Below are 14,197 nucleotides of genomic sequence, written 5' to 3'. Positions count from 1 at the left end.
TAGCTACTGATATTGAATTCTTTCTCTCTCTCTCCTTTTTTTTTTTTTTTGAGATGGAGTCTCACTGTCACCCAGGCTGGAGTGCAGTGGCATGATCTCGGCTAACTGCAGCCTCCATCCCCTGGGTTCAAGTAATTCCCCTGCCTCAGCCTCCCCCGTAGCTGAAACTACAGGTGTCCAGCACTACACTTGGCAATTTTTTATATTTTTAGTAGAGATGGGATTTCACTATGTTGTCCAGGCTGGTCTCAAACTCCTACCTCAGGTGATCTGTCCACCTTGGCCTCCCAAAATGCTGGGATTACAGGAGTGAGCCACCACACTCAGCTTGATATTGAACTGATTCTAACCAACACTGTCTACATAGTGTAAAGTCTTAATGAAAATCGAAATTCTAGTTCTTTAGTTCTATGTTTCTAAAAATGGCTTTAAAGCACTTGATGAATAAAATAAAGAGCAATATTATCTTGCATTCTTACAGTATTTATGGCTTCTCCACATTTACTGTCTTGCCTTATTTGCAGTACAATCTATAAAGTTGGGTAGCAGGGGTTGTTACCTTCTATTCAGCAGGAATGAAAAGAGGCTCAGAGAGGTCATTGCACTTGCCGACAGCACCAATGCTGTGATGATACTTGAAGATTCAGAAGTGAAAGTGAGTTCATCTTATTACCAGTATTACTCCCCACCCCAATCCTCTGTACTCAGCTGATAGCAAGATCAATTCCTCCAGATTTAGATTCTAGAGCAACAATAATGCCTTCTTTCAGCAGAAACTTACTGGTCGGGACTGGATTTCTTTGGCGTAGAGAGGTTGTAAGAATTCGGAGTCTCCTTCTAGCTTTAGACCTTTTTCTGTGATCCTCAAGTTTCCCATTCCATCCTGAAATAGAACACAGAGATCACAAGGAAGATATGATCAGTCAAAATTTCAAAATACCTCAGGCTGTCAAAAATGGAAAGTTACTGCCTTCTTTTTTTTTTTTGAAGGTGTGGAATGAGGGTGGGCATCCAAAGAACATGTAAAATACTAGGAGGTATTTTCAGTGCAGTTATGCGTATTACCTCTTTTACTCATTCTAAGAAAATTATATTCCAAGCAATTTGTAATGCCTCCTAGTCATTCACATACACAGATGGGGGAGGTCGTTTTTGCTAGGCAGCACAGAAAGAATGGAGGAAGAAGGTAAGTAGGAGGAGGGAAAAGGATAATTCTCCAGGAAAAGTGAAAGATTCTATTCCCAAAACTCTACAGAGAGTTCAAGCTGGCAGTCTGTTGATTAAATCCAGACTTTGGACACGTGTATTTGAGTCACAAAACATTTAAAGAGTCAAGTTTGTTGCTAATATTGAAAAAAAAAAAAAAACAAAGTCAATTTAGTTGCTAATATTTTGTAATGGAAATAGTATATCCAAAAGTAGAAAGAACAGATAGCAAACACATATGTACCTCACTCATCTTCAACAATTATCCATTTATGGCTACTGTTATCCATTACAGCAACCTACACTCCTCTTCTTTGTCTAAATGTAATCACAATCCCATTATCACACACATACTCCAGAAGTAACAATCATTCCTTAATATCAAACACCCAGTGTCAGTGTTCAAATTTCACTAATATGCTTTATCTTTCTATAATTTGCTGATTTGAATTAAGTTCGTTACAGCAATTGTTTGCTACATAAAGTAATAGGTCATTTCCTAAAATGTCCAGTCAGTCAGTTTTTCTCTCATACAGCCACACATACATAAATATACACACATATACTTTATTTGATAAATGTCATTTTAAAGATAGAATTTCCCAGAGTTTACGTTTTGCTGAACATTTCCATAATATCACATGATGTGTTCCTCTGTTCGTTATGTTTCCCCTAAATAGTTACATCGAGAGGCTTGATCAGATTCAGGTGTAATTTTCTAGAAAGAATATATCCTAGGAAATGGGGTATATTAGTTTTCTATTGTTACAGTAACAAATAACACAACTAACTAAATGGTTTAAAACATCACCAACTTATTATCTTACATTTCTGTGTGTTAGAAGTCTGACGAGGACACAATGGGCTAAAATGAAGGTGTCAGAAAGGCTATGTCCCCTTCTGGAGGCTCTAAAGGGAGAATCCATTTCCTTCCTCTTTTTGGCTCCTGGGCTCATGGCCACACTTCCATCTTCAAAGTCAGCAGTGGCTGACTGAGTTTTTCTCACATAAAATCACTCTGACGCTAAATCTTCTGCATCCTTTTTCCATTTTCAAGGACCCTTGTGATTTCATTGGGCATATCTGGATAATCCAGGATAATCTCCCCATTTTAAGATCACCTGATCAGTAATTGTAATTCTATCTGCAATCTCAGTTCCCTTTTTCCATGTAATGTTGTATATTCATGGGTTCTGAGATTATACATGAACATCTTTGAGGTGGAGTGGGGGGCATTTTTTTTTACTTACTTCATGGGATACTCTTCTATCAGTAGGCACATAACATTTTTTGCCATGAGGTTATCCATGTGTACCTTTTGCCTAGAGGATCCATGATTTCACCAGAGGTTACCAACTGGTTATATCCTAATTATATTAATTTCTTCTTAATTTACTAGCTGAGAATTCCAACCAGAGAAATTTTATCTCATCAACTATTTGTTAACTCTAAATTATAGTTTATAGAGGAATTGACAGAGCTGGATTTTCCCTCCTTTATTGTTGATCTTCAAAACACTGAATTGGTCACCTAACCTCTTCCATCTAGTATCTTCCAAACCAATGAGGTTTTTACCTTTTAACAATGACTATAAACATTTTGATTTGTTTTATTCTAGCCCAATTATTGTCCCTGTAATTTCCGAATTTCCCTACTTCAGGCAAGTTTTTTCAAGTTGACTCCTGCATCCTTTCAATATAGCCTGGTGGTCTTTGATGGCCCTCTGGCTTCTGTATGAGATGTTATAGGGTGATCCTACAGTCCTGCCCTAGGACTGCAATCAGCCATTTTTAGTAAGAAGCCCTGGCTCATTTCAGTGCAAAGTGGTATTTAGAAACCACAACTGGGAGCTATGGATACTGATTGTTACTAGGTGAGCTTTTGTTTCTGTGGTCAGAACTGGAAAATTGTGTGTGTGTGTGTGTGTGTGTGTGTGTGTGTGTGTATGTGTTTAGTAAAAATAATATAATTTAACATGAAACTTTAATTCAAATTCAGGACTTGAAGATTTCCATCTCATCTCATGGATTTTATAATGTCACTACCTTTCTTTTATACCAAAAATCCCTTTTCTGAATAATACAAACATGATTATTCATTTAACTCACAACACACACAAAATAGTTTCAGAACACCAGTGCCACTACTGCACTAACATTATGGTTAATAAAAAACAATTTAAAATGTGTTCATTTTTTAAATCTATCAAGTATATTCTACTAGGAAAATACAGTCAAACTGTGAAATTTCAAAGTCACTTGAAATAACTCCTTTCTGTGGAGTTATGCTGTTACCATGATACTCAGTGAGGTTCAATTGTTTCATTTTTTCCCTTCATTTTTTCATGCCTGCTTTTTAAAGTACAATTTTGTTTTATAGATTTGTAAGCTATGTATGTGACACCAAAGTCAAATCTACAAAATAACAAATGCTCAAAGAAGTCAAATTTCTATTTTTGTCTCTCCACCGTTTTTTTCCTCCCAGGAATATGTGTGTGTGTGTGTATGTGTGTGTGTATGTGTGGTGTGTATATACACACATTACAAATAAGCTTTGTTATTTCTTATGTTTTCTCTATTTTCTAATAACATATGAAAGACAAAATATATGAATGAAAAATGCACGTTTCTAGTTTCTCATGAAAACAGGAATAGCCATGCTGGGTCTGCCCTTACATTGCCAGCGTCCACTGAGGTGAGCAGCAGCTGCCCCTCCCTGAAGACACCATACGGTCTCTAGTTTGCACAGTCTCCACCCAACCTCCTTTACTATGTTATCTATGTAATTTTAGCCTCCTGCAGCTTCTTCTGTCTGGCATTGCCATTGTGCTGTATACCCCAACATGTTCAGTATGACTGCCACAAGGGGTTGAATGACTAAGTGGAAAATGGGTACTTTTGCCCATCCTGTCTTCATAAATGTGCTTCAGCCTGTGGATCAGAACAGTTCCTGCAGGTCAAAATTGTTCCTCCATGGATAGTGTGCCATCTGTATATTTCTATTCTGGCACTCATGGACATAGCTCTGCCAAGAGAATCCAACTGGGCAATCAAACCCAGTTTGAGAGGCAACAGGCTGGGGGACATGGCACGTGTCTCACCCGCAGCAGGTGAAACCTGCAACAACGTGAAAGACGACAGTGCAAATATCCAAAGGCACCTCCAACCCTCCCAAAATAGACAGATGGATTAGCTCTTCTTTTGGATTATTAGTCATCATTTCTGATAGCTGGAGAGGAAAACCTTCTCACAGAAACAAACACTAAACCTGACTTCTGTAAACTGACTGAGCTGCTTCATCTGACTGCATGCTACATTTTTCCCCACTGAGGTCAGAAGACATTGATATGTTTACATGCATATGATGACATGCATGATACGATTACAAAACAAACAAGAACTCCTAAATACTCTTAAATAAAAGCTTATATTTAGGGTTTTAAAGCAAGTCTATTTCAAACAACTCCTTCTTTTCTTATATGCCCTTTTCTTAACATTTATTGATGACTGCCTTACTATACTCTGTGCTTTTCATGATTTACCTCAGTTTTTCTTTTGTTACTGAAAATTACTATGTCACTTATTGGATTTCATCATAATGAAATTACTGTGTAAATATGAACGTGTTTAGCTTTAGAGTCACCATGTCAGTTAATAAGAGAAAAAATAAAGCCGGGCGCGGTGGCTCAAGCCTGTAATCCCAGCACTTTGGGAGGCTGAGGTGGGTGGATCACGAGGTCAAGAGATCAAGACCATCCTGGTCAACATGGTGAAACCCCGTCTCTACTAAAAATACAAAAAATTAGCTGGGCATTGTGGCGCATGCCTGTAATCCCAGTTACTCAGGAGGTTAAGCCAGGAGAATTGCCTGAACCCAGGAGGCGGAGGTTGCGGTGAGCCGAGATCGCGCCATTGCACTCCAGCCCGGGTAACAAGAGTGAAACTCCGTCTCAAAAAAAAAAAAGAAAAAATAAAAACCATCTAAAGTTGCATGTTAAAATAACTGAACACACTATAAGGAAATATGATATAGTTTTTGCAGAGAAATATGTAACATTACAGGCAAATATTCATAATGCTTTATTGACTGAAACAGTTGAAGAAATATATACGTATATATAAAAGCCTGTTTAAAAATAACTGTTTTATATATATACACACACACACAGACACATTGATACATATATACACATATACTCATGTAGATATAACAAAAAATTCTCAAGGAAATTTTGTTGGGAAAACATTCTAGGGGAAAATATACTCAAATGTTAATATTTAACATCTTTGCATGTCTGAGTTATGAGTGCTTTCTACTTTCCCCTTTTTTCTTATCTGTACTTTCTAATTTTTTTTTTTTTTTTAATTATTGAGACAGAGTTTTTCTGCCTTGTCTCCCAGGCTGGAGTGCAATGGCATGATCGCAGCTAACTGCAACCTCCGCCTCACAGATTCAAGTGATTCTACTGCCTCAGCCTCCTGAGTAGCTGAGATTATTGGTGCCCACCACTATGCCTGTCTAATTATTTCATTTTTAGTAGTGATGGGGTTTCACCATGTTGGCCAGGCTGATCTCAAGCTCCTGACCTCAGGTGGTCCACCTGCCTCAGCCTCCCAAAATGCTGGGATTACAGGCATGAGCCACCGCGCCTGGCCTGTATGTTTTAATTTTCTATAATCTTTTAGAAACACCAATAGTAATTTAAAAATACCTTAAGTAACAAAAAATAAATCTTTCCTTGGTGATTTATTTTAAAATTCAACATTTATCCAGAATATATACTATATCTCATATACTAAGTGCTACATACAAATTATCCCATGTCATCTCTTCAATAATCCTATGAGATAGTTATTATTTTCCTTATTTTACAAGTGAGCAAATTTGTTGGTAAGTAACTTGCTCAAAATCACACAGCTAGCTAATGACAGAACTAGGAATTTGAATTCAAGTCTTTCCAATTCAGACTTTATACTCATAGTCATTAGGATAATAGCTAAGGGTAAACCAATCTTCAATATACACAAAAGAAATATCCTTATAGTTACTGCTGGGTTTCTTATTAATGTCACTTTGACTTTAGCTTATTAGATAACAGCAGTCAGTGATATTAATAGATAGAATCATTCTCAATTCTAAACCTAACACCATTCATTTTTATGGTAGATACCTTTATTATAACTTCCCAGGGTCTAGGAGATCCTAACTATAACCCAACATCCACCCATCCCCAGAAACATAATCAGAAGAAATCTTCTGCTATTTTTGGAGAGCCCACTGTGTGCGTAATCGTGTGTTGTGTGCCATGACGAGTTACAAAAAGAGAAGGCTCCTCCAAATCCCATCCTGCAAGATACTTTATAATAGAGGAGGTATCCCACAAATGAAAAACAGTGAAGGAGGTACAGAAATGACCATAGTTTGAGAAACATAATCTAATCCAACCCAAGTATCTCTTTTGCAAGAAGTAATTTACTCTTTCCTCACATATATCTCATGGCATGAAACTCACCCCAAACATGCTAAGTCTCTATCATTTTTCTGCTTGCAAGATTTCCTATTCTTGCCCATGATCAGTTTCATTTTTCTAGCACACTTCCCTGTCTCTAGGTCAGCCTAATGGTATCTGGTGGGAAAGTTCTATCAAATAGTGTGAATTTTTGTTACTAGCTTCTATTTCTAAAATATAATACAAAGCTGATTAGAGTAGCCAAAAATTAATATGTTCCCACATTTATAGAATCTCCTTTATAGCTTTGGAACAATGAGACTGGATTGGAAACCCATCAAAGAACCTTGAGATCAGCTTTACTGAAAAACACTTCACCTCTTACTGCTAAGAAGTTTTGGGTATTATTAAGATTGAAATTTTCAGTCAATTATGAACCACAATTTCTCTCCCAATAAGATGTAAAAAAGGTATTTAGGAGATTGAGAATCAGGCCAGGTACAATGGTTCATGCTTGTAATTGCAGCACTTTGAGAGGCTGAGGCAGGAAGATCGCTGAGGCCAGGAGTGTAAGGGCAACCTGGACAGATAGCAAGATACTGTCTCTACAAAATAAAATAAAAAATTAGCTGGTGATGGTAGTACATGCCTATAGTCCCAGCTACTCAGGAGGCTGAGGTAGGAAGATCACTTGAGCCAAGGAATGTGAGCTATGATCATGCCATTGCACTCCAGCCTGGGCAACAGCAAAATCCTATCTCCAAAAAAGTTAGAGTGAGATAGAGAATGAATGAATATCATTCCTAATTAGAGTCATTAGAAAAAGTAATAAAAAACAGACGATATTTTATTTTCCTTTTTTAAATGGTAAAACTAATTTTCTTTAAGACAAGCATGAAAAGTCTAATAGCCCAATAGGAGGATAGCAAGTCTGGACTAAATACGCGCTGTCCAGTGATGGTCCTGAAGTCTGTGAGGTACATTTGAGACAGAAGTAGGAGACCAGGCTTCCACTGTAATCCCAGTGCAGACAAGGCTTCTGAACATCCTGTTCATCGCAGGATCACCAGTGACTATTCCCATACTGGGTGTGGTGCTCACTTAAAATAGGAGTTTTGAAAAACACAAGAGCAAATCCTATTATTTATCCAGTCTAATTTAGAGTCTCCCCTAAGCCCCCCACTACATCCTTCAGAAAAGAAAAAGGCTGGGAACAGGGGAAGGGGAAGGGGGACACAAGTAGGTGGGATCTGAGGAACCACCCTCTGGGATGGTCCAAGGACGATGGCATTTGCTCTTCATTCTTTATCTGGTCTAGGCTGGTTGGCTGTTTTGAATAGTCTTCTATAAGATGAGTATAAAATAAAGAGAATTCAGAATAGCAGGGCAATAGACTGAAAGGTTGTTTCTTTCCTCATAATTTGTTTCTTTCTTCATATCTCCCACCCCTGACTCCTTTTGTCACCATTTCAAATGGGTTCTTTAGCTCTGTAATTACTTGGCTTAGAGACTTTGAGAATGAAGCAGCAGCAGCCTAACAGCAGTGAGGTTCCCTGTCTTTTGTAATCTTATTGAAGCTCATTGAATGAACTGTGCTAGATGTGCTGGGAAAGGAAGGAAGGAAGCAGAAGAGATATTTTCCCATTGGGATGGGTGGGGGGTGGTAGACAAATGATCTGGGCCTCCCACGAAGTCTAGAGACCATTTTCCTGCCAGTGTCCACAGGAGGGGTTAAGGCTTTAAAAGGAAATGGTTATAGCACTCCAGCCTCACCAAAGTTTTCCTTCTCCAGGAGTGGCAGAGGGATGGTGGAACATCTGGGCCTCCAGGGATCATGTGGGTGGGACCAGAGTTCTCTCAGCCTGGCCAGTGCAGGGCAGCGACCAGTCTCCCCAGAGGCCTTCCCACTGGTGAGGGGTAAGATACTAGGATGTCTGCAAAATCCTGAGTGAGGTGGACTTCCTGTTGGTTCTTGTGGAATGGGGCTGAACACTGCTATTATGCTATTTTTCACATTTCACTGGACACTCCTGAAAAGGCATTTCTGATCTGTTCCAGGATCCACCCCATGCCCGAGACTCCTAGAGAGCTGTGCAGACTAAACATTGATATAAAAACACTGGCGCGCATATGTTTATTCAGAAAAAGGCAAACGTTGGTGGTTGTGAGATGAGTAGGTTGCAGCCCTATTGTGCAATTTTTGATATTTTGATATATGTGTAATACAGATTTTCTCACTAATAAAATCTATTTACAGAAAAAAGTGCTATTTTCTTGCTCCTCTGATTTTCCCCCTGCATCAGCATCAGATGGGTTTTTAATTCTGTCAGCATATTTTCAGGCTTGAAGTAATGCCAAGACCTGTTTTAATAAACAAGTCTAAAGATAATCTCTTGTTGGAGCAGTTTTAATGGCAGGCATTACGTAGTTTGGATCCAAGAGTGAAACAATTATATACAGATTGTGGAAGAATGTAATCTTCATGAGGGGTGGGATTTTTGACTGATTCACTCATTACTGTAGTCTCAGTTCCTAAAACATGGCTTGGTAAATAGTATGTGCTCAGAAAATATCTGTAGAGTGATAGAACTCACTCATTCCGAATAGTTGAATTTTGAAAGGTAGTGTGGGGAATTACAAAAATATTAACATCTATACCTGCTCCTACATCAGATTCCAATTTATTAGAGCATGTATTTCCAACCAGGGGCATATAGCCCCCAGTGGATAAAAATTGGTTACTGGGAGGTTGGAAGCATAAAAAATGTTTACTCTTTTAATTTAGAAAGGATAAATATATTTACATATAAAGTATATACACAGTATATCTTTAATGTCAACATTTCATAGGGTGAAAAACAGGGAAAAATGTCTAAACATCCTCTGGAGAGAGGGGCAGTGAATTTTTTAAAAGTTGAGAAATACTTTTAAATAGTATTAGACTATTATAAATTTGGAGACTGCTTTAGCTTTCTTCTCATTATAAATATTGGTCACTTCTACCACTGGAATATTGAACCATCTTCTTTGCAGCTCCTCAGACATTAACACGTAACAGAACAATAGCAACAAAAGTAAAGAACAAACTTCTTAGTGTAATCTTTAGCACATTCATGACTGCACCTGCTCAATTCTCCATCCTTGCCTCTCACCAATCTCCCTTCACTCTATCACAGAATATCCTCACCATTTTCCCAAACCCCTTCCCTTTTTGAATCTTTGTAAATGTTCCATGTCCTTCCCTTGGCCAGCAATACTCTTCTCAATCCTATGGCGAGGACATAGAAATACCACGCCACGCATTCTCATACACCACTAAAGGGAATATAAAACGGTGCAGTTACTTTGGAAAAGGGCCTGCCTGTTAAGAAGTTAAACATAGAGTTACCATATGACACAGCAATTCCACTCTAGGTTCTCTGCCCAAGATAAATGAATACCTATGTCCACACAAAGACTTATACATAAATGTTCATAGCAACATAATTCATCAGAGCCAGAATGTGGATATCACCTAAATGCCTATTAACTGATGATTGGATAAAATATTATCTGTCCATGCAATGGAATACTATTTAGCAATCAATGAAATTCTGGTAGATGCTATAACATGAACAAACATCAAAAAATTATGATAAATGAAAGAAGACAGACATAAAAGACCACATATTGCATGATCTCATTTACATATTGCCCAAAAAAGCGAATCTACAGAGACAGAAAGTAGATTAGTTGTTGTCTAGGGCTGAGAGTGAGAATGAGAAGACTATAAATGGCCTCAAGGGATTTTACTGAGGTGATGGAAATGCTCTAAAATTAGATTGTAGTGGTAGCTGCGTAATGACAAATTTACTAAAAATCACTCAGTTGTATACTTAAAATGAGTGAATCCGACAGCATACAAATATAACCCTAACGAGATGGTTTTTTTCTTTATTTTTTTAAGTAACAGAAATATGGCATTCACAGGAAAAAAGCAATCCAGTTCGGGAGATATACCATGATGTACTTTGGAGTTCCCCACATCCATAAAGAGAACTGACTCAGAGATATGTGCTTGGGGAAAGAGGTAGTAGGTTAAAGAGGGTAAAAGATGACTGTTATTTGTCCACACTTTGTGTGGGGTTACTAAAAGAACATGCTGGCAATGCTCTGTTTCCATTAAAGTCCAATTTGATGAAGGGTTTCTAGAGTGAAGCAAGCCAGAGCTGAATAAGACACAGGGAATGTGTTGTGATCAAGGCAATTAAACTGTGTGACAGGCGACTAAGGCAGCTACTGGTCTTCTTTTCCAGGGAGCATTATAAATGGTGACTTTATCAGTCCTGCATGATTAACACAACAGTAAGGGAGAGACCCAGAAGACCCCATCAGTGTCTGGGTCACAGGTGCTGATCCTTTTTGTCATTTGGCATGTAATCTCAACTTCGTTCATATTTTCTTTCTTTCTTCGATCACTGATGTTGATATATAGTTTCCTTTCTCTAGTTACCATAATGTGAAACCACATATACTGGTTAGATGTGGTGTGTGTGTGTGTGTGTGTGTGTGTGTGTGTGTGTGTAGAGAGAGAGAGAGAGAGAGAGAGAGAGAGAGAGAGAAAGAGAGAGAGAGAAAGAGAGAGAGAGAGAGAGAGAGAGAGAGAGAGAGAGAGAGAAGCCGTGCATAAGAGAGCATACAAGACATGTAACTGTGAGATTGCTTTGGTGCCTCAGTGGATCAAAACTGTAATTTCTCACCTGTTTTATAAAATCTCATAAGGTTTAATGATTTACGGATTCAGGGCCACTGTATTTGAACACATTCCATATTTCATGGTGTCCAACAGTAATGTATGAACAGGAATTCTTTGCTCTACATTTGTCCTGGGTGTGAGTAAATCAAAGAACGGGGATTATCCCTGCCCCAACACACACACAGAGGGAATAATTTTAATTTTCTTTATCACTGAATTGTCTAGTTTCTACTTTTCCTTTAGAGCTTAGCTATCAATTTCTTTGGGAAGTCTTCCTTGATTCTCTTTAGAAACCATCATTCATCTGTAACAGGAGAAAAGATGTGAGCGCGCGCACACACACACACACACACACACACACACACACACAGACAAACAAAGTCCACAAGAGAGTGAGAAAGAGAATGAGAGAGAGCATTTTGATATCCTGGCTAACAACATAAGCTTTGGAACCAGACTGCAAGGTTAGAGTGTTGCCTCAGCCACTTCCTGGTATGCTTTCTAAGGTCATGCTCTGCATATGAACATTTAGGTAGTCAACATAATTCTAACTTCTAAATTGAGGATGAAATCAGATAATCCATGCTGATCAGTCAAAAGAAGTTAGGATATACTATGGTAACAGACAACACAAATCGCAGTGGCTTTGAAGAACAAAGATTTATTTTTCCACCCAAGCTACACATCTGTGGAAGGTTAACAGAGTGGTCACTCAGGGACACAGACGACAAAGCAGTCACCATTTTAAGCACTTTGCTGCTCTATATTCCTTTGGGCACGTGTAGGACTATATTTCCCTACATATGACTGGTTTGGCTCGTGAAAAACGAGCAATTCATCGTCAGCTCAGAGCTGATGCTTTATGAACCACTGCATATTTGGCTACATTATCCCATTATTTTTCTTTTTCTAAATTGCAAGCTTCCAGCAGGTAGGGGCAAGTATTATAGCTATCTGTTTTATCCCAATCTCATGTCTTATTCTCTGACTCAGAGAACACAGTACATTTTGACTTATAGGTGAAAAGTCTCTATTAGCCAAAAAGAATCACAATTACAGCTTCCACATAGAGTAGAGTCTGGCTTAAAAGTTAACAAACCCTGAATACTACTTACACAGAACAGTGCTCTGCTTGCTGGCCATCCAGGAAAACAGCTGGGTCAGCATGGGAATTGCTGTCTACTTCTAGACATTAAAGAGTATCCTCAAGGGATGATTCTGAGGAATTTTAGGCACATTCCATGGAATTACAGGAAGAGTATAGCACTTCTGTTCTCAAGCCTTCCTCGAGCTGTCAGGTCAAACACAGACAAACCTAGCCTCTTTGAATCTGCTTCCTCTCACCCATAATGCGTAGTTGCACAGAAGAAACATTAAGGTCATTTCTACTTGTAAAAAGTCCTATTCTATGATGCACAGGAATGAGATGCTACCTGGACAACAACTAATGTTAGTTGTTGTCAGGAACTGATGCCCACGACTCAGGCTACATTTGGGGCCTCTTGTGTGAACTGTAGCTTTGCCCAAGAAATTCTTGCAAAAACTCTTGCAAGTCACTCTAAATCAGCACTTAGATTCAGAAAGGGCTCAGGGATAAAAACCAATGCCAGCACATTGTTCTGAAACAGAAACTTGTAAGTAACCTTTAAAAAGAGACATTTGTGGGGAATTTATCGATTGTTTGAAGGGAAGAAAATGAGAGATGGATAATAAAGTGCAAGTTGCTACATCTCCTGTCCTAGGTGAAAAATGTGAGCTTATAAATCCTGAGCTATTGTTGATAAAGGAGGGGACTCATTTATCTTAAGAAGACACATAAAAAGAAAATAAGTGAAATATGATTAGGCCTATGCCAAGTGTTCAGATTAAATTCCTACCATGGCAATCCCTGCTGCTGGATGAGTGCTTTCCACCAGTAAAGTCCGATTAAGATGCTGGCTTGAGTGATACTAAAAATACTGAAAAATTCTGAAAATCACTCCCAGAACAGATTCTTTCATGGGTTATGCACCTCAAGGGAGCCACCTGTCCTGTCTTCTATTTTCATTTGGAAAAGTTGTCAGTTGTACATGACAGTGTCTTTTATGAGACTTCAAGTTACAGCCTCAAAGGGCCCAGTGCTGTTTTGATATTTGTGAGAAAGGTTTCCAGGGATAAGTTTAGAAATATGAAAGCTAGTTTGCCTATGCCTGGCACTAGTGCTATCTTATCTATTAATTTGGCCATTTCCTTAAGTTACAGTGTCCAAACTGGCCTTCCAGAAGTTGGCATCAAATATACTCCCAGTCTTTCTGATGTGTCACCAATTTACACAATTATGTTTAGCCTTAACTAAAGAGAAGCAGCAGTGGTCCAGAGGAGATGTCCATTGCTGCTCTTTTGCTTGCATTCCTAAGCTCTAATATTCTTCCCATATTTCATCCACATGTTCTCAGAACAGAACAAGTGGATACTGCAAGGGGAATCACAGCATCTGTGAAGAATCCTGATTGCTCAGTGAAGAAAGACATGACTGGTTTCTCTCCTCCCCACTTCTCCCAGATCATCACACAGTCAGAACTATAAAGCTAACTGTCTTTTTCCATTCTTTCACTTGCAATCTACATGTGTCAATACAGGTGAAGTGAGTTTCTGGTAGGGAGCATATAGTTATTATTATTTTTAATCCATTCAACCAGTCTATATGTTTTCAGTAGAAAGTTTGATCCATTTGCATTCAAGGTTATTGTTGATAGCAATTCTTCTTGTCATTTTGTCAGGTGTTTTCTGGTTTTGTATACACTTTGTTCCTTTCTTCCTCTCTCATT

General features: G+C 38.5%; 1 protein-coding gene across 6 annotated transcripts in view; it reads right to left on the bottom strand.

Moving 5' to 3' along the window:
- Positions 1-14,197, bottom strand: part of SGCD (sarcoglycan delta) — a 649,492-nt gene that overhangs the window by 263,390 nt on the left and 371,905 nt on the right. For all 6 annotated transcript variants that reach the window (XM_032263793.1, XM_032263794.1, XM_032263791.1 and 3 more), the window contains one exon: positions 782-883. In XM_032263793.1, the coding sequence (XP_032119684.1) occupies positions 782-883 (102 nt within the window). The remainder of the gene's footprint in view (positions 1-781; positions 884-14,197) is intronic.

The sequence above is a fragment of the Sapajus apella genome, unplaced genomic scaffold (assembly GCF_009761245.1).
Source record: "Sapajus apella isolate SASKATOON/1434 unplaced genomic scaffold, GSC_monkey_1.0 scaffold138, whole genome shotgun sequence".
Lineage (NCBI taxonomy): Eukaryota > Metazoa > Chordata > Mammalia > Primates > Cebidae > Sapajus > Sapajus apella.
The sequence above is the reverse complement of the archived record's forward strand: the minus strand, read 5'-3'. Positions and strand labels throughout refer to the sequence as shown.